The sequence below is a fragment of the Lissotriton helveticus genome, chromosome 12 (genome assembly GCF_964261635.1).
Source record: "Lissotriton helveticus chromosome 12, aLisHel1.1, whole genome shotgun sequence".
In the NCBI taxonomy this organism is placed as follows: Eukaryota; Metazoa; Chordata; class Amphibia; order Caudata; family Salamandridae; genus Lissotriton; species Lissotriton helveticus.
Window position 1 is genome coordinate 915,775,294 of NC_136073.1, and position 20,953 is coordinate 915,796,246.

Sequence of the window (20,953 nt, forward strand, 5' to 3'; positions counted from 1 at the left end):
TGATTTTCCCGCAGGATGGCCATCTGGGATGCGAGCTCTACAAAAAACCAATGGCGAAGAACTCACTCCTGTCCTACGACAGCCATCATCCGCGGGCCTTGCGGGACAATCTCCCTGTGGGACAGTTCCTAAGGGTCCGCAGGAACTGCTCATCTAGAGCAGCATTTGACAAACATGCTCGGACTTTATCCAGGAATTTAGAGGATAGGCAGTATCCACGCCATCTGGTACGTAGAGCTTGGAAGCGGGCGTCCAATAACAACAGGGACGCCCTACTGGAAACCAAAATTATCAAAGAACCTCTGGACAGACTCACCTTTGTGAGTACCTTCTCTGTTTTGTCCAACAGAATACAGAAAACTGTGCAGAAACACTGGGCTATTCTTAACACCGCTGACACCACTATCACTTCACCACTGTTCTCTTTCAAAAGAGCTCGTAGTATAAGAGACAGTTTGGTGCATACTAGACCAGTTATGAAGAAAGTGGAACAGCAAAATACCCTCTGGAACATCCAACCAGTACGAGGGCATTTTCCATGTGGCTCGTGCAGTGCCTGTCCACAGACCTATAAAACAGACCAGGTCGACATAGGTACAGGGACACCTTGGATACTTCGCAAACACACGAACTGTAACACAGAAGGTGTTATATATCTGATTACTTGTCCTTGTTCCCTACAGTACATAGGACACACTACCAGGAAAATGAAAATACGAATAAGTGAGCATAAGAGCACTATTCGCTGCCATAAGCAATCGACTGGTCTCACCAACCACTTTCTTGAGAAGAAACACAGAGTTGAAGATCTAAAGTGGGTGATTTTAGAACACCCTTACATTCCACCCCATATTATTGACAAATCTAAATTCCTATTTGTGAAAGAGCAGAGGTGGGTGTTTAGGCTCCGAAGTGATAGCAGAGGGTTGAACGATCCCATTCCATGGACGTCTATGTGATGAGGGATCTTAACATCTGTTTTTCCATCATAAACTAGAATCCTCTAGTAGGCTTGTATCTAGCAGAAGAACATCTGTAGTCTGTTAGGGGGATCCACTCTGTTCCATAATAACCAGCTGTAGGTGGTGAGACAGCCATTATTATTACACTTCCTCTAGCATGCCTCTTTAGGCGACTGTCTCACACACACCCGTTGGTTGCAGGAGGGATGGTTAGCTATTCCCTCTTCCTGACCTCTCATCTATCGAGGCTTTTATAAACTGCAAAAAAAATTTTTCTGGGCACTTGCAGCAATCTGATTTACTTATTCAACAAAATTATGTGTGTTAATGGCGGTTATCTAGCTTCCTGAGCCACATGTGCATGGGCACAGCGCGTCACTGATCATCTACTTTCGCTGCTGTGCTTACACGGGCCATGCGCCTGAATATTCAAAGCGCAGTCTTATCAGATATTCCTGCAGAGCACATGCGCGCACGAGTAACGGACTCCCTGTGTGCGCATGCGCCTATGGTGTGATGGTGTGTGAGCTCTTCGTGGCTAATAACCCGGCGCATACTTTCCCGTGTCATTGTAGTGGTTGTATCAGGCACATGCGCATCGCGGTCGGAGACGCGATCTCTGCCAAAACAGCCAACTGACGGTGACATTTACTTTAGTGGTTTTTTTACACACATGCGCATCGCGGTCTGAAACGCGGATTCTGTCAAACTACCAATTGACGGCAAGAACTGCTGCAGTGGCCGTTTCACGCACATGCGCATCGCGGTCTAAGACGCGATTTTTCTAAACAGCTGGTGTCAATGACGAAATTAACTACCAATTGACGGCAGTATTTAAAGCAGTCTTCCTGATCCGGTCGGTACCTCCACTTCCTCTCGGACGCCTGAGAGAGGTACCGACGGACAGGTAAGGTGAGAGTCTAAACAGTACATACTGGAAGTATGCTACAGTGAGGTAGATTGTTTGCTGAGTTGCTGCTCTCTGCTGTCATGTGGTAGCGCTCTTGCTCACCCTTGTTAGTCTCCATCTATCCTATGTTTTAAGTTGTTGTAGTTGCTTTGGCCTGAGTTAAACAGCCCTTCTTTTTTGGCCATAGCATATCATCACTTACAGCCACCCCCTTTTTAAGTTTTAAGTTGTATTATGGTCGCATTTATGCAAGTTCACAGTTTATGGGTTGTGATAAATAAGTGTTGCAACTAATGATGGAAAGCGTATAATTCTTCTGGATATTTTGCTTTCTTATGCACTTTTTAGAGCGGGGCCTCATATTCCCGAGCGGTTGCCGGGTGAGGTGAGGTCCACTTCCTTGCAAAGCTTGGTGAGTATTTATAGACACAAGTGGCGTGTTCTGTAAATGAGTAAGTAGACTCTAATGGTGGACGGGATATCTTTTGATCCCGTTTATGGTGTGGTACACACATGTCTTTGCTATTTAATTGTGGTATATATTAGTAATGCACATAATCTTGGTTATATTTTTTTCAGGATTGTGAAAGGAAAATATCTTCTACATATGGACATTGGGGCTCCAAGTTCATGGTAGCTGATTGCATTTTATTTATGTTCTCACTTCACTTCGTTATAATTCACTTTTTGTGGCAGTAGCTTTAAATCTTTGGTCCTGACGAAAGCCTGACGACACGTCTATAGGGCTGAAACATGTTGACCACCTGCACAGCGCCATAGTGTAGTCTTTAGCTTCAACTACCTGGCGTGTTTTTAACTTTAACACTCGGACTTTCTTTATTAAATGTGTTCTTGTCTGAGTCGTTAATTTTAACATTCTTTCACCACAGCACTGCACAGACACTTTCATCACCACTCTATGAGTACAAGTTTGGCACGAGTGTAAGATCTACATCCACTCCCGCACCATCAGCTGATGGTTTGGGCGGTAGAGCTGGGTGTTACTACAAAGATCCCATATGATGAAACTCCGCCAAATTAGGGTGGTTTGATGGGAATATCTCGGCCAACTATTACTCTAGTATCCACTCTTTTGTAGTCCTCTTGTGTTACCACACGTTCTAGACCTCTTCATCCAATTTGGTATATAAATGACTGTTGTTGGAGATGGGATGTTAGGTCTTTAAATATATCTCCTCTGACCCTTCTCAAATTTTGTAGTTTTTGGCACTATCCCGTCTGACATATTATATGAGCCATAGGCTACAATACACCTAATATGGTGGATGGGACCACCACCACAATAGTGTATATGTAACAAGGACCCCCTGTATTCAAAAAGAATCAGATTCCTAGACCAGGGATAAACAATGTTTGAGAAATAACAATCTAGGCAATGATAGCGAACATAGATCAATGTCAATATTAAACAAGGAAATTAAGCTACAACAGTAAAGTAAAATTCAGTATTTTATTAGGAATTAAACAAAGAATCACATTTCAAGACTTGAGAAAAGGTTCTAATTAAAAAATTCTACATTTAGAGAATTGACATAATAATAAAAACATTTTATGTATTAAAACATTTCTTTTAGTAAACAACAAGTAAGGGGGAAATGAGTGGCAAGTTGGTACTTTACGCGCGTTTCGGCGACCAGCGCCTTCTTCTGGAGCAGCCACGAATGATTATGATCGAAGTTTTTTGGATGTGTTGAAGAAAGCTTTTTTCTTTTTACACTTGCATGAGGTGCTTCAGTCTTGGCGAGGTAGTGATATTTTTTTTGATTAAAATAACTCCCTGTCCAAAACGATATAACAGGGCTCCAAATTTCCGGCGGCAGGACAGCGACTACTCACGATCTACGCGGTGATGGTCACTACCTCGCCAAGACTGAAGCACCTCATGCAAGTGTAAAAAGAAAAAAGCTTTCTTTAATCAAAGATCCCCATATCAGGAGGATACATCATTTTCACGTCTTGTCAAGATATCCTTATTTGACTACAACAATTTAAAGGTTCCGGACGGCAGAAGTAACCTCACTTGTTTTTAGTTTATCAGTATAAACCCTCAAAATAAAGAATATCGATGTGGGTTCAGCTTTACCAAAACAACTTATTCAACACATCCAAAAAACTTCGATCATAATCATTCGTGGCTGCTCCAGAAGAAGGCGCTGGTCGCCGAAATGCGCGTAGAGTACCAACTTGCCACTCATTTCCCCCTTACTTGTTGTTTACTAAAAGAAATGTTTTAATACATAAAATGTTTTTATTATTATGTCAATTCTCTAAATGTAGAATTTTTTAATTAGAACCTTTTCTCAAGTCTTGAAATGTGATTCTTTGTTTAATTCCTAATAAAATACTGAATTTTACTTTACTGTTGTAGCTTAATTTCCTTGTTTAATATTGACATTGATCTATGTTCGCTATGATTGCCTAGATTGTTATTTCTCAAACACCACCACCACAATACCCAGTCCACCGTATTACAAGAGCCAGAGGTTACAACAGTTAGTACGGCGGACCAGACATGCACCACGTTTGTGACGCAGAATACCATCCGCCATACTACAAGAGCCATAGGCCACAACACACTTAATACAGCAGATGGGACACCCACCCCGTTTGTGACGCAGTATCCCATCCACTGTATTTCAAGACCCATAGGCTACAACACACTGTTAATAGGGCGGACGGGACAACCACCATGTTTGTGAAGCAGTATCCCATCCTCCAAATTCTAAATAAAGCAACAAGGCCAAAATTTATAAAGGTTTTGGTTCTGGTTTGAGTTACTTTTTTAATGCAAAATCTTTTAGTGGATTTAAAAAGCAACACAAATTGATCTTTGCATTGCTTTGTAAGGAAAAGTAATGCAAACTAGCGCAAAGTGCTGCTCTGCATTACTTAGGGTCAAGGGGGCGTTACATTCCCATGTTACCACCATGCTTTTTGATGGATACCCTAGCTGCTTACAAATGCAGACAGGGGTATGTGCTAAAAATTAATGCCACTTGAAAACAGGCGGTAAATGGAGAAATATTCTCACTTCTCCTTTCTTTTCCAACTTTGCACGTGTGCTGCCTGCACTGTGCAGCCCACATACAAAGTAGAACAAATTTCAAAACGTGTCTAGTCATAGTATGTTGTATAGGAAGGGAACCCTTCCAGTAAAAAATGTATGCTAGACTAACACACACACACCCTTGCACTATGGTGTACAGGTGTGTGCGAGGGACTCAGCAGCCTGACTGTGTCCCGGCGCTAGGGAGAGGGGAGGAGAGAGCCAGATCTCTGTAGATATGGCCCTCTACCGCTCTCTCCTTGTCACACAGTGTTGGACGTGGCCCTTTCTGCAGGGTCATCCCTGAACATTTTGCCTTCCTCCTATATTCTCTCTGTTTCTGTTGGTTTAATGACTCTGGGCACTTTACCACTGTTGATCAGTGCTAAAGTGCATATGCTCTCCCTACTGTAAATTAATGCTTAATCCATAACGCACTGAACTTTAGCCTTGTCTGCTCACGCCACGCAACCTAGAGGGTGAGCAGGGGTTATTTTAAAGAGTAAGGGCCTTATTTATGAAGGCCTGGCGCCGCCGGTGCGCCACTTTTTCCCATTTTAAAAGTGACGCACCAGCGGCGCAAGGCCTTCATAAATAAGGCCCTAAATCCCTTGCCCTGACTAGAGAAGAGGGTCCCTGCTTGTCACAAGTACTCACCTGTGCCAACCAGAGACCCCAGTTCTAACATTGGAGGCAGCGGTGAGGATCACGAATTTGCATTTGTAATTAATATACAGTGATTGGTGAACACCTCGTAGTGAGTTCAGACCAATAACGCAGCCACATACTTGTGATTTTTGTTTTGCCAAGAGATCTCCATTATTAAAGAAAAGTCATGCCTGGTTCAGTGAGAAGGGAAAAGGCAGCACCCATTTCATCTATTGACTGTGATTGGGAGAAACTAGAAAACTACACCAAGAAACAGCTCAGGATCTTCTGCAAAAATGTTAACATTTCCATGACTGGACTCTCCAGAAGGGAGCACTTCCAAAAGGCACTGAGGGCCTGGGTCGAGGCAAGGAATGCCCCAGGAAATGAGAGTGAATTTGAGGATGCAGAACAGCAGCTGGAGGGACCACTGGGTCCATGAGGGAGGGGTGCAACCTCCCCATTGGGTAGCAGTGTTTCTGACCGAGGTCTGTCGCCAGAGGAGTAGGCAGACAGGAGGGAGACCAGGATACATGAAATGGAGATGGCAAAACTGAATGTACAACTGGAACTAGAAGATAGGAAATTAGCCCTGGAAGAAAAGAAAAGGAATTTTGAGCATGACTCTATATTAAGGAAACTTGATTTGGAGCTCGAGGGGCTTGAGGCCATGAGGGTTTCAGCCCAGCAACAAGAAAGGTGTGTAGCTCAGAGATTGAGCTTTGCTGAGTTGGAGGGGGAGTCCAGCTCAGACGGTGGCAGCAACATTCAAGTATCTAGTGCTGGGAGAGTAGTACACACACCCAGAGATGTGGCACCTGACTTAGAGGGGGTTAACATACACCAGGAGGTTCAAGGACATGAGGTAGCTCCAGTAGTGCACAGTGTCCCTGAAGGGAATAGGGTACATGGCGTAGGGGTTCATGGCCCTAGTAGTGGGAGGCACACTCTACTGACTCTAGATGAGAGGTACAGGGAGGGGGGTTCCTCCAAAGTTGAAGTCCTGGAATGTGAGTGTGGAGACCGCCCAGAAGAGTGTGGGTTGTGGGACAGAGACAGACAGATACTGTCTTGCCAATCTCAGGAGAGTGATGTGGAGTATGTGTGTGAGGCACTGGATGGTGAGGTGAAGGATAGTTTGGTTGACCCTTGTAGGGGGCTGTGTGATCCAATTCTGGGAGAGCATATTGTAAGTCCCAGTTTTCCAGAGCTATGCCATCACCTGTTGGAGAGTGAGCCCTCTGACCCCAGGGAGCTCACATTGGAGGCTGACCCTTTGGTGGATTCCAGAGGGTCTGAAGAAGCATTGGGGAGTGATTCCCACAAGAGTGGCTCAGGTAACTTGCTGTCCTGTGTGAAGGAAGGGGTGCAGTGTAGCCCAGCTAGGTCTCAGTGTAGTGGGAGGGGTGTAGGGGCTCACGTCCTGTCTCCAAGGAGGAGGAATGAGAGTAGGATCTTTCCCAAGGAACCCGAAACCCAGTCTCAGGGCCTGGATGGTTTCTTAAGGGAACATCAGGTCAGGGGCCTAGGCTGTACTTGTAGGCCATTTGAGGAGAATCTCCCAGTATCTAGAGAACGTGGAGACTCTGGGCCAGATGTAGGTAATTCATATTTACCGACTCTTAAATACCGAATTTTACCGATTCGGTATTTAAGAGTCGGTAAATATGAAGGGGGGAGATGTAGGTATTACAGAATCTGTAAATACCGAATCTTTAAGATTCGGTATTTACCGATTCTGTAAATACCGAATCGGTATTGCCCATTGATTCCTATGGGCCTTGAAGCCCATAGGAATCAATGGGCAATACCGATTCTGTAATTACAGATTCGGTAAATACCGATTTTAGCAAGGGTGCAGGGGGTGTCACTTTGACACCCTCTAGCACCCCAAAGACGGGCATGTTTGCCATGTGGCACACAGACATGCCCTAAGGGCATGTCTGTCTGTCACATGGCTAGGTGTGCATGCACACATGTGCATGCACACCTGGAATCGGTATTTTACCACCCAATTGGATTGGGTGGTAAAATACCGATTCTGTAAGGCCTTAGGGACTCTGAAGAGTCCCACCTACATCTGGAAGGTACCGAATCGGTAAAAATACCGATTCGGTATTTTACAGATTCTGTAAATTTACCGATTCGGTAAATTTACAGATTCTGTAAAATCTGTCCCTCTACATCTCAAGATGCCAAATACCGGTCGGAAACGGCCGAATTCGGCCGTTTCCGACCGGTATTTGCCACCTACATCGGGCCCCAAGTAAGCAGAGCTCCAGTAGTTCCGGTATCTGGCATCACCGCTCCAGTTGGGAGGGTGCAGAAGTCCAGATGGAGGGGTGAGAGGGGGAAAGAGTCCCCAGTGGAAGAACCAGTGGGTCAGAGGCCAGCCAGCATGGCTGCGTCCCCAGGGAATGACCATGGTGACACCACTTCTGTCCTGGGGGATCTTCGTGCACTGTCAGATGGACAGGGGACAAGAGATCTGCGCCAGGAAGACTGTCACACAACACAGGAAGTATGTGTTACCCTCAGGGGGGGCATGCGTGGTCCCAAGGAAGTCCTGGTACGCCAGGCAAGTGTTCAACTTCAGGGTTGGGTCCCTGAGTTGAGAAGCCAGGTACAGGGGTTACCTGACCTGGAGGGGGGGACATCTGTAATCAGTGTGCCTACCCGTCTGTCTTCTTGGTGTACCACTCCAGGTGGGGGGGTACAGCCATCTGGAAGGGGGTGCAGAGGGAGAGAGTCCTCGCCTCTGGCCCCGGTGCTGCTGGAGGGTTTAGACCCTAGGTTGGAGAGCCAGGTTCAGGTGTTGTCTGACCTGGAGGAAGGGGCAACTGTAATCAGTGTCCTGACCAAAGTGGCTTATTGGTGTACAACTCTAGGTGGGAGGGTACAGAGCCCCAAGGAGGAGGACAGGATGTGGGAGAGCCCACCCTAGTCTTTGTTCAAGCCACCGGGTACAGGCCTGGGGCTGGTGGATCAGTGCCAGGATGTCATACCTGACCTGACAGGAGGGAGAGTGGACCAAGGGTGCCAAGCACCTGGGGCTACCGCCCCCCCGCTCTCTAACGCCACAGAGGTTTGAGAGCCCTGAGAGGCATAAGGCCTGGGTCTCATCCCTGACTACTGTCAGTGGCCACTGTGACTTGCTGTCTGTCTGTTGGGACATACCTGTGAGCAGGTTAAGGTTAGATGCTACCTAGGTGGTGCCCACAGGTGAAGAGAAGGGTTCCCCACGGATTAGCTTGGTAGACCCTGAAGAGTGGTACAAAAGGGGGTGGTGATGGACGGAGCATCTGAATCAATCAAACACTCACACCCAGTCAAAAGATCTGGGTTTAATCCATCACCGTTCTTTAGCCCACTCTGCCACCCCCGTTCAGACATGGCTATATGCAAATCAGTCTGACCCTGTGCCTCATGGGAACAGCCCAGCCCGAACTGCCAAGCCATGTCTTCCCTGGACCGTAAACAAGCTTCCGAGGACCAGTTTCTGGCATTCCAGCCGTCTTCAGCCCGGCTTGCTTGAATCCAGTGGCAAAGTGAGCAAGGGACTCACGTCTGAGCATACCCTGCCACACTTATGGCGGCCAAAAGCGGTACAAAAGGGGGTGGTGATGGACGGAGCATCTGAATCAATCAAACACTCACACCCAGTCAAAAGATCTGGGTTTAATGCATCACCGTTCTTTAGCCCACTCTGCCACCCCAGTTCAGACATGGCTATATGCAAATCAGTCTGACCCTATGCCTCATGGGAACAGTCCAGCCTGAACTGCCAAGCCATGTCTTCCCTGGACCGAAAACAACCTTCCGAGGACCAGTTTCTGGCATTCCAGCCGTCTTCAGCCTGGCTTGCTTGAATCCAGTGGCAAAGTGAGCAAGGGACTCACGTCTGAGCATACCCTGCCACACTTATGGCAGCTAAAAGCGGTACAAAAGGGGGTGGTGATGGACGGAGCATCTGAATCAATCAAACACTCTCACCCAGTCAAAAGATCTGGGTTTAATCCATCACCGTTCTTTAGCCCACTCTGCCACTCCAGTTCAGACATGGCTATATGCAAATCAGTCTGACCCTGTGCCTCATGGGAACATTCCAGCCCGAACTGCCAAGCCATGTCTTCCCTGGACCGGAAACAAGCTTCCGAGGACCAGTTTCTGGCGTTCCAGCCGTCTTCAGCCCGGCTTGCTTGAATCCAGTGGCAAAGTGAGCAAGGGACTCACGTCTGAGCATACCCTGCCACACTTATGGCAGCCAAAAGCGGTGCAAAAGGGGGTGGTGATGGACGGAGCATCTGAATCAATCAAACACTCACACCCAGTCAAAAGATCTGGGTTTAATCCATCACCGTTCTTTAGCCCACTCTGCCACCCCAGTTCAGACATGGCTATATGCAAATCAGTCTGACCCTGTGCCTCATGGGAACAGTCCAGCCCGAACTGCCAAGCCATGTCTTCCCTGGACCGGAAACAAGCTTCCGAGGACCAGTTTCTGGCATTCCAGCCGTCTTCAGCCCGGCTTGCTTGAATCCAGTGGCAAAGTGAGCAAGGGACTCACGTCTGAGCATACCCTGCCACACTCATGGTGGACAAAATCGGTACAAAAGGGGGTGGTGATGGACGGAGCATCTGAATCAATCAAACACTCACACCCAGTCAAAAGATCTGGGTTTAATCCATCACCGTTCTTTAGCCCACTCTGCCACCCCAGTTCAGACATGGCTATATGCAAATCAGTCTGACCCTGTGCCTCATGGGAACAGTCCAGCCCGAACTGCCAAGCCATGTCCTTCCTGGACCGGAAACAAGCTTCTGAGGACCAGTTTCTGGCATTCCAGCCGTCTTCAGCCCGGCTTGCTTGAATCCAGTGGCAAAGTGAGCAAGGGACTCACGTCTGAGAATACCCTGCCACACTTATGGCGGCCAAAAGTGGTACAAAAGGGGGTGGTGATGGACGGAGCATCTGAATCAATCAAACACTCACCCCCAGTCAAAAGATCTGGGTTTAATCCATCACCGTTCTTTAGCCCACTCTGCCACCTCAGTTCAGACATGGCTATATGCAAATCAGTCTGTCCCTGTGCCTCATGGGAACAGTCCAGCCCGAACTGGCAAGCCATGTCCTCCCTGGACCGGAAACAAGCTTCCGAGGACCAGTTTCTGGCATTCCAGCCGTCTTCAGCCCGGCTTGCTTGAATCCAGTGGCAAAGTGAGCAAGGGACTCACGTCTGAGCATACCCTCATGGCGGCCAAAAGCGGTAAAAAAAGGGGGTGGTGATGGACCCTGAAGTGTGGACAGAGGTTTTGAAATGGGTTCAGATTGGCATAGAACTGGAATATGCCCCTGCTATTGCGGCCAGGTCCATGTTCTATCGCCCTAAGCAGGATAGCCCATCAAGGTAGTGATTGGTGTACCCTGCGTTTTGGCTGGAAGGGGGTTGTGTTGGACTTGGCCCTTTCTGCAGGGTCATCCCTGAACTTTTTGCCTTCCTCCTATATTCTCTCTGACCTGTTTTTGTTGGTTTAATGACTCTGGGCACTTTACCACTGCTGATAAGTGCTAAAGTGCATATGCTCTCCCTACTATAAATTAATGCTTAACCCATAACGCACTGAAGTTTAGCCTTGTCTGCTCGCGCCTCGCAACCTAGAGGACGAGCAGGGGTTAATTTAAAGTGTAAGTCCCTTGCCCTGACTAGAGGAGAGGGTCCCTGCTTGTCACAAGTCCTTACCTGTGTCAAACAGAGACCCCCAATTCTAACACACAGAGTAGCACCAGTTTCAGCGGACACATTCTTTTTTGTTAGGCATGGGGAGAATAAGTGATTTTCCCAGAATCACAGGATGTTGAGCGTTGTAGCCGAGACTCAAACCCGGTTCCCCAGCTTCGAGGTCAACTGCTCTAGCTGTAAGGCAACATCCTCTCCCCAAGGTCACCACCCCTAAGTGCCCTGTGCAGTCTCAGCTCTCCTCTGTGCTCTCATTCTGTACCCACCAGGGGACTAAAGCCCCTGTGTACTCGCATCTATACTCGTGGTTGACTCCTCGCCTCCCCCACCCACTCATACTCCATACCCAAGTGTCTTCTTTCTGTCCAAGGGTTACTTTACCTCTGTCACTTTGGTTTCCTCATCATCGCAGATTCCAGGGCTCTCTGACATCCTGAGGGCACCGTCCGTGCCCAGTACAGTAGGTGGGTCTTTTTCGGGGCACCAAACCTGCCGAAAGAGCAGAAACAATGTAACACCATCACCCAGGACCTCTGTCCTACAGCGAATGCCCTACCTTGAGTTAATGATCAATCAATGCCCTACCTTGGGTTATTGACCAGCCAATGCCCTTCCTTTCCCTGGGTTAATGAACAGCCAATGCCCTTCCTTGAGTTATTGAACAGTGAATGCCCTACCTTGGGCTATTGAACAGCAAATGCCCTACCTTGGGTTATTGAATAGCCAATGCCCTCCCCTGGGTTATTGAACAATCAATGCCCTACCTTGGGTTATTCAACAGCCAATGCCCTTCCTTCCCCTGGGTTATTGAATAGCCAATGCCCTACCTTGGGTTATTGAATAGCCAATCCCCTACCTTGGGTTATTGAATAGCCAATGCCCTACCTTGGATTATTGAATAGCCAATGCCCTCCCCTGGGTTATTGAACAATCAATGCCCTACCTTGGGTTATTCAACAGCCAATGCCCTACCTTGGGTTATTGAATAGCCAATGCCCTCCCCTGGGTTATTGAACAATCAATGCCCTACTTTGGGTTATTGAATAGCCAATGCCCTACCTTGGGTTATTGAACAGCCAATGCCCTGCCTTTGGTTATGGAACAGCCAAAGCCCTCCCTTGGGTTATTTAATAGTCAATGCCCTAACTTGGGTTATTGAATATCCAATGCCCTACCTTGGGTCATTGAATAGCCAATGGCCTACCTTGGGTTATTGAATAGCCAATGCCCTACCGTCGGTTATTGAATAGCCAGTGTCCTACCTTGAGTTATTGAACAGCCAATGCCCTACCTTGGGCTATTGAACAGCAAATGCCCTACCTTGGGTTATTGAATAGCCAATGCCCTCCCCTGGGTTATTGAACAATCAATGCCCTACCTTGGGTTATTCAACAGCCAATGCCCTTCCTTCCCCTGGGTTAATGAACAGCCAATGCCCTACCTTGGGTTATTCAACAGCCAATGCCCTACCTTGGGTTATTGAATAGCCAATGCCCTCCCCTGGGTTATTGAACAATCAATGCCCTACTTTGGGTTATTGAATAGCCAATGCCCTACCTTGGGTTATTGAATAGCCAATGCCCTACCTTGGGTTATTGAATAGCCAATGCCCTCCCCTGGGTTATTGAACAATCAATGCCCTACCTTGGGTTATTCAACAGCCAATGCCCTTCCTTCCCCTGGGTTAATGAACAGCTAATGCCCTACCTTGGGTTATTCAACAGCCAATGCCCTACCTTGGGTTATTGAATAGCCAATGCCCTCCCCTGGGTTATTGAACAATCAATGCCCTACTTTGGGTTATTGAATAGCCAATGCCCTACCTTGGGTTATTGAACAGCCAATGCCCTACCTTTGTTTATTGAACAGCCAATGCCCTCCCTTGGGTTATTGAAGAGCCAATGCCCTACCTTGGGTTATTGAACAGCCAATGCCTTTCCATCGGTTAATGAATAGCCAATGCCCTAACTTGGGTTATTGAATATCCAATGCCCTACCTTGGGTCATTGAATAGCCAATGGCCTACCTTGGGTTATTGAATAGCCAATGCCCTACCGTCGGTTATTGAATAGCCAGTGTCCTACCTTGAGTTATTGAACAGCCAATGCCCTACCTTGGGTTATTGATTAGCCAATGCCCTACCTTGCGTTATTGAATAGCCAATGCCTTACCATGGGTTATTGAATAGACAGACAATGTCCTACCTTGGATTATTGATTAGCCAATGCCCTACCTTGGGTTATTGAATAGCCAATGCCTTACAGTGGGTTATTGAATAGCCAATGCCCTACCTTGGGTTATTGATTAGCCAGTGACGTACCTTGGGTTATTGAATAGCCAATGACCTACCTTGGATTATTGATTAGCCAATGCCCTACCTTGGGTTATTGATTAGCCAATGCTCTACCTTGGGTTATTGAGTAGCCAATGCCCTACCTTGGGTTACTGAATAGCTAATGCCCTACCTTGGGATATTGACCAGCCAATGCCCTACCTTGGATTATTGAATAGCCAATGCACTCCCCTGGGTTATTGAGCAATCAATGCCCTACCTTGGGTTATTGAACAGCCAATGCCCAACCTTGGGTTATTGAATAGCTAATGCCCTACCATGGGTTATTGAATAGCCAATGCCCTACCTTGGGTTACTAAACAGCCAATGCCCAACCTTGGGTTATTGAATAGCTAATGCCCTACCATGGGTTATTGAATAGCCAATGCCCTACCTTGGGTTACTAAACAGCCAATGCCCTACCTTGGGTTATCGACCAGCCAATACCTTTCCATGGGTTAATGAATAGCCAATGCCCTACCTTGGGTTAATGAATAGCCAATGCTCTACCTTGGGTTATTGAACAGCCAATGCCCTACCTTGGGTTATTGAATAGCCAATGCCCTACCTTGGGTCATTGAATAGCCAATGGCCTACCTTGGGTTATTGCACAGCCAATGCCCTACCTTGGGTTATCGAACAGCCAATACCTTTCCATGGGTTATTGAATAGCCAATGTCCTACCTTGGGTTATTGAATAGCTGTAGGAAGGGGGAGTCTCTGGTTGGCGCAGTGCAACACTGGCGACAATCAGGGCCTCTCTCTTCCTCGTCAGGGCTGAGGGTTACCTTCAAGACAACCTCTGCTTACCCTCTAGGTAGTGTGGCTTAAGCAGTCTTAGGCTAATCTCTGGGGCATGTAAGGTTAAACATTTGCAATATTACACCGTCACAACCAACCCACCACACAATGACACCAAACTGTATTTGTAAAAATATATTCTCTTTATATAAATTTCAAGCAGGCTTGTAAATACAGTCTTGGTTATTTCAAATGCAGGTTCCAGTTACTCTTTAGGTTAAGTTGCCACAGTTCTTTCTCAGTAATAAGCAATCTTTGTTTAGTGTTATTCCCAAACAGTTCTTTCAGTGTTCTTTCCTTTCAAAGAGAAAGCCTCTCTCTGTTCTGGGGCTTTGGGACCCTCCCCGGCCTTCGGAGCGCCTTGCAGCGCCTCTCCTGCCTTCAAGGGTGAAACTGACACAGCCCCTACCAACTCTCACGCATCTCGCGGTATGCTTGGAATGGACACCAGAGAGGGCCTCGAAGAAACCCTGGGCCTTTTCCAGAGGTGGGGGCTGAGCTCGGAGCAGAGCAGCAAGCAGGCGATCAGAGGAGCCCCGGGCCTTTTCCAGAGGTGGGGGCTCCCGGCTGCAGTGAGGAGCAGGGAAGGGTGAGAGGAGCCTCTGGGGCCAAGGCACCTTCAGGGATGCTTTCTTTCAGGAATTGTCAGTGCAGAGGGGTCCCTTCTGACAGCGGAGGATCTCCGGGAGGCAAGGCACCCTTCACAGTGCGGTGCGGCCTCTCCTGGGGGGGCAGAGCAAGGCAGGGCATACAATTGGGAGCACACAGCGCGGGCTAATATGCTGCTTGCTTAGCACACAATACCTTCGTGTCCTTTTCAGCTTCGGTGCGGCCGATGCCAGGCAGACGTCCCTGTTGTGGTGCCTTCCAGGAGGGTGACGTGGCACGGAGACCACAGGAGCACTAACCTCGAGGTTGGCGGTGTTCAGGGGACACAGGCTTACAGGCAGGGGCTGCGTCTTGGGTTCGCCTGGAGAGGGGTGCAGCGGATTGCGAGGGTCTCTGCAGGGCTCTTTCCTCCCGATGGGCACACGTACTGAAGTCCGTCTCCTCTTCACTTTCCACAGCGCGGGGGCAGCAGAAGGTGGTGATCGGACCGGACAGGTCCTCTGCTTTGCGTTGTCTCTTCCGGTCGGGGAGGCAGTCACGGGGCTGGGGTCAGACAGGCTGACCTTTGCGGTGCGAGCTGCGACGGCAGGAAATTACGGTGCTTGGCAGGACAGGGGTTAGCACAGGTCCTTTAGGGCGGTGATGCAGAGTCGACAATACACAGCAGCTGTTCCTCTTCCAGACGGGGGTAGCGCCCACTGTTCCTGGGGCGCTGGTCAGGGGGCAAGTTCAGCAGCAAGCCCTTGGAGATCTTTCAGCAGAGTTTGGCACAAGTTGAATAAAAGCAAAGTCTTTCCGTCTTTCTTCTCCTGCTCTCCTTCAGCAGCAAGGCACCCACCACAGGCCAGTCTCTTGGGGTCAGAGTCAGTACTTCTCCATGCAGCTTCCAGGGTCCTTCTCTTCAGGCAGAGCTTCTTCTTTGCGCAAACTGGATCTAATTTACAAGGAGCAGGGCTCCTTCTTTTATACCCAGTTTCTTTTGTTCTAGCAAGCCAGGGGGGCCTCTGCATAACTGCTCCAGTCTCTGAGTACTTGTTGTGGGTACTTCTGGCTTCTGTATTCAGTGTGAGTGCAGGCACATCAGCCGCTCCCCAGGGGGGCGGAGCCGGCATTGTGAGGGCAGGAGTGGCCTGAGCACTTTGTTGACAAGCTTCGGTCCTTCCTGGGCCAGGTGCAGGCTGAGTCATCAGTCGCTCCCCAGGAGGGCGGAGCCAGCATTGTGGAGGCAGAGCACAGCCTGATGCATCATTCAGGGGAAACTCCCACCACCCACTAAGGTGTCATCTGGCTATTCACTACCTGTCAACTCCCAGCCCTGTCACTCACACACACCAGACAGTCAGATCCACATCCAAGCAGAGGCGGGCTGAAATGGTTAGGCAAGCAAATGCTAACTTTCTAAAAGTAGCATTTGCAAACACAGGATATTAAAATAAACTTTACTAAAAGAAGTATTTTATTATTCTGAGTTCAGGCATACTAAACATGAATTTCTACCATGTTCCCTGAGCCTGCTGGGATTATAGAGTGTAATAATTCCAGCAGCCCATCTGGCCTAGAAGGGAACAGGTAGCCTTACAATAGTGAAAAACGACTTTGGTAGTAATTCACTATTAGAACATGCCACACACATCAGGGCATGTTCTACCTTACACTACAATGCACCCTGCCCTCAGGCCTACCATAGGGGTGACTAATATGAAGTTAAGGGAAGGTTCAGGGGCTGGCAAGTGTGTGCACTTGCCCAGCTAGCATGACAGTACCAGACTGCACGCAGGTTCTGCAATGGCAGACCCTAGACACATTTTAAGGCTGCTTCTGTGGGTGGCGCAACCAGCGCTGCAGGCCCACTAGCAGTATTGGCATTCACAAGCCCTGGCACTCCTGGTGCACTTTACTAGGGACTAACAGTAAATCCAATGAACCAATCATGGACATCAATCACATGTACACTTTACAACAGGGAGAGCATATGCACTTTAGCACTGGTCAGCAGTGGCAAAGTGCCCAGAGTCATTAAACCAACAAAAACAGGTCAGAGAGAGTATTGGAGGAAGGCAAAAAGTTTAGGGATGACCCTGCCAAGAGGCCCAGGTCCAACACAACCCCCTTCCAGCCAAAACGCAGGGTAGACCAATCACCACTGTGATGGGCTTCCCTGTTTTGGGCGATAGAACCTGGACCTGGCCCGCAACAGCAGGGGCACATTCCAGTTCTACGCCAATCTGCACCTCCTTCAAATCCTCTGTTCATACTCTCAGGGTCCACCAAGCCAATCCATGGGAAACCCTTCTCTACACCTGTGGACACCACCTGTGCAGCCTTGAACCTTAATTCGCTCACAGGTGTGTCCCAACAGGCAGACAGAAAAATGTCACAGTGGCCACTGACAGTAGTCAGGAATGAGACCCAAGCCTTATGCCTCTCAGGGCTCTCAAACCTCTGTGGCCTTAAAGAGTGGGGGGCATTAGCCCCAGGTGCTTGGCACCCTTGGTCCACTCTCCCTCCTGTCAGGTCAGGTATGCCATCCTGGCACTGACCCACCAGCCTCAGGTCTGTACCTGACGGCTGTACTAAAGACTGGGGTGGCCTCTCCCACACCCGGTCCTCCTCCTGGGGGCTCTGTACCCTCCCACCTGGAGTGGTACCCCCTTCCAGAATTGTCAGGGTACCTGTGGCAGGTGACCTGCACAATTCGCCCACCAGTTCAGGGGTGCTATCCTGCAACTGGGGCACCAGGTCAGGGGGGACACCCTGCACCTGGCCCTTAAACCTAGGGTCTAAACCCTCAAACTGCACCGGGGTCAGAGGCGAGGACTCCCTCCCTCTGCACCCCCTTCCAGAGTACTGCCCACTCCCAACTGGAGTGGTACCCCTAGAAGTGACATGGGCCAGGACACTGATTACAGTGGTCCTGCCCTCCAGGTCAGACAACACCTGACCCTGGCTTCTCAACTCAGGGACCCAACCCTGCAGTTGAACACTTGCCTGGCGCACCAGGACTTTCCGGGGAGCACGCCTGCCCCCCCTGAGGGTGGCACATAGCTCATGTGTCGTGCAACAGCCTGCCCGGCGCAGATCTCCCAACCCCTGTCCCTCTGACAGTGCGGGAAGATCCCCCAGGACAGAAGTGGTGTCCCCCTGGTCATTCACTGGGGACGCAGCCCTGCTGGCTGGCCCCTGACCCACTGGTTCTTCCACTGGGGACTCTTTCCCCCTCTCGCCCCTCTTTCTGGACTTCTGCACCCTCCAAACTGGAGTGGTACTGCCAGTCACCAGAACTACTGGAGCCCTGTTTACAGAGCCTCCACGTTCTCTAGCCACTGGGGGATCCCCCTCAGCGGGTGACTCATCCGGACAGCCTAGGCTCCCCACCTGGTGTTCCCTTAAAGAACCATCCAGGCTCTGAGACTGAGGTTGGGCACTACCGGGACAAAACCCATTCTCACTCCTTCCCCTTAAGGACAGGACGTGAGGCCCTACACCCATCTCACTACTACAGGACCTAGCTGGGCTACTCTGCGCCACTTCCACCACTCTGGGCTGGAAGATACCTGAGACACTCCCCACAGGATCACACCCCAATGCCTCTCCAGACCCTCTGGAATCCACCACAAGGTCTGCCTCCAATGTGAGCTCCCTGGGGCCAGAGAACTCACTCTCAAACAGGTGTTGGCATAGCTCTGGAAAACTGGGACTTAAAGTATGCTCTCCCACAATTGGATTACACAGCCCCCTAGTAGGGTTAACCAAATTATCCTTCACCTCACCATCCAGCGCCTCACACACATACTCCACACCATTCTTCTGAGACTGGCCAGACAGTAGCGAACTGTCTCTGTCACACAACCCACACTCTTCTGGGCGGTCCTTACACTCACCCACCAGGACCTCAACCATGGGGGAATCCCTCCCACCACTAGGACCATGAACTCCTACGCCAGCTACCCTATTCCCTTCAGGGACGCTGCACACTACTGGAGCTACCTCATGCCCTTGAACCTCCTGGTGTATGTTAACCCCCTCCAAGTCAGGTGCCATACCTCTAGGTGCGCGCGCTATGCTGTCTGCACTAGATACCTGAATGTTGCTGCCACCATCTGAGCTGGACTCCACCTCCAACTCAGCAAAGCTCAATCTCTGAGCTACACACATTTCTTGTTGCTGGGCTGAAGCCCTCCTGGCCTCAAGCCCCTCGAGCTCCAAGTCAAGTTTCCTCATTCTTAAGTCATGCGCAAGCTCCATTTTCATTTCTTCCAGGGCTAACTTCCTAGATTCTAGCTCCAGTTGGCAACTCAATTTCAGCTCTGCCAACTTCATTTCATGATCTCGGGTTGCCTGTCTGTCCGCCAGCTCCTCTGGCGACAGACCTCGGCCAGAAACACTGCTACCCAATGGGGAGGTTGCACCCCTACACTCTGGAGTCAGGGGTCCCTCCAGCTGCTGTTCTGCATCCTCAAATTCAAAATCCTTTCCAGGGGCATTCCTTGCCTTGACCCAGGCCCTCAGCGCCTTTTGGAACTGCTCCCTTCTGGAGAGTCCGGTCATGGAAATGTTCAAATTTTTGCAGAAGCTCCTGAGCTGTTTCCCAGTGTAGTTTTCTAGTTTCTCCCAATCACAGTCAATAGAAGAAATGGATGCTGCCTTTTCCATTTTCACTGACACAGGCATGACTTCAAAAACACATGGAGATCTCTTCTCGCAAATCATAAATCCAAAAAAAACAAAGTCTGTGGCTTAGTTACTGGACTGTCATCACTGTGCAATGGTCAATAGTTAAGGCATGAACACTGCAAATGTAAATTCGCTATCCTCACCGCTGCGTCCAATGTAGGAAGGGGGAGTCTCTGGTTGGCGCAGTGCAACACTGGCGACAATCAGGGCCTCTCTCTTCCTCGTCAGGGCTGAGGGTTACCTTCAAGACAACCTCTGCTTACCCTCTAGGTAGTGTGGCTTAAGCAGTCTTAGGCTAATCTCTGGGGCATGTAAGGTTAAACATTTGCAATATTACACCGTCACAACCAACCCACCACACAATGACACCAAACTGTATTTGTAAAAATATATTCTCTTTATATAAATTTCAAGCAGGCTTGTAAATACAGTCTTGGTTATTTCAAATGCAGGTTCCAGTTACTCTTTAGGTTAAGTTGCCACAGTTCTTTCTCAGTAATAAGCAATCTTTGTTTAGTGTTATTCCCAAACAGTTCTTTCAGTGTTCTTTCCTTTCAAAGAGAAAGCCTCTCTCTGCTCTGGGGCTTTGGGACCCTCCCCGGCCTTCGGAGCGCCTTGCAGCGCCTCTCCTGCCTTCAAGGGTGAAACTGACTCGGCCCCTACCAACTCTCACGCATCTCGCGGTATGCTTGGAATGGAGACCAGAGAGGGGCTTGAAAAACCCTGGGCCTTTTCCAGAGGTGGGGGCTGAGCTCGGAGCAGAGCAGCAAGCAGGCGATGAGAGGAGCCCCGGCCTTTTCCAGAGGTGGGGGCTCCCGGCTGCAGTGAGGAGCAGGGAGGGGTGAGAGGAGCCTCTGGGGCCAGGGCACAGCCAGAGGTGGGGGCTCCCGGCTGCAGTGAGGAGCAGGGAGGGGGGAGAGGAGCCTCTGGGGCCAGGGCACAGCCAGAGGTGGGGGCTCCCGGCTGCAGTGAGGAGCAGGGAGGGGGGAGAGGAGCCTCTGGGGCCAGGGCACAGCCAGAGGTGGGGGCTCCCGGCTGCAGTGAGGAGCAGGGAAGGGTGAGAGGAGCCTCTGGGGCCAGGGCACAGCCAGAGGTGGGGGCTCCCGGCTGCAGTGAGGAGCAGGGAAGGGTGAGAGGAGCCTCTGGGGCCAAGGCACCTTCAGGAATGCTTTCTTTCAGGAATTGTCAGTGCAGAGGGGTCCCTTCTGACAG

General features: G+C 49.5%; 1 protein-coding gene across 1 annotated transcript in view; it reads right to left on the reverse strand.

Moving 5' to 3' along the window:
- LOC144798233 (uncharacterized) overlaps window positions 1–20,953 on the reverse strand; it is a 197,805-nt gene that overhangs the window by 55,346 nt on the left and 121,506 nt on the right. The window contains exon 11 of the mRNA XM_078668982.1: window positions 11,707–11,814. Within this exon, the coding sequence (XP_078525108.1) occupies window positions 11,707–11,814 (108 nt within the window). The remainder of the gene's footprint in view (window positions 1–11,706; window positions 11,815–20,953) is intronic.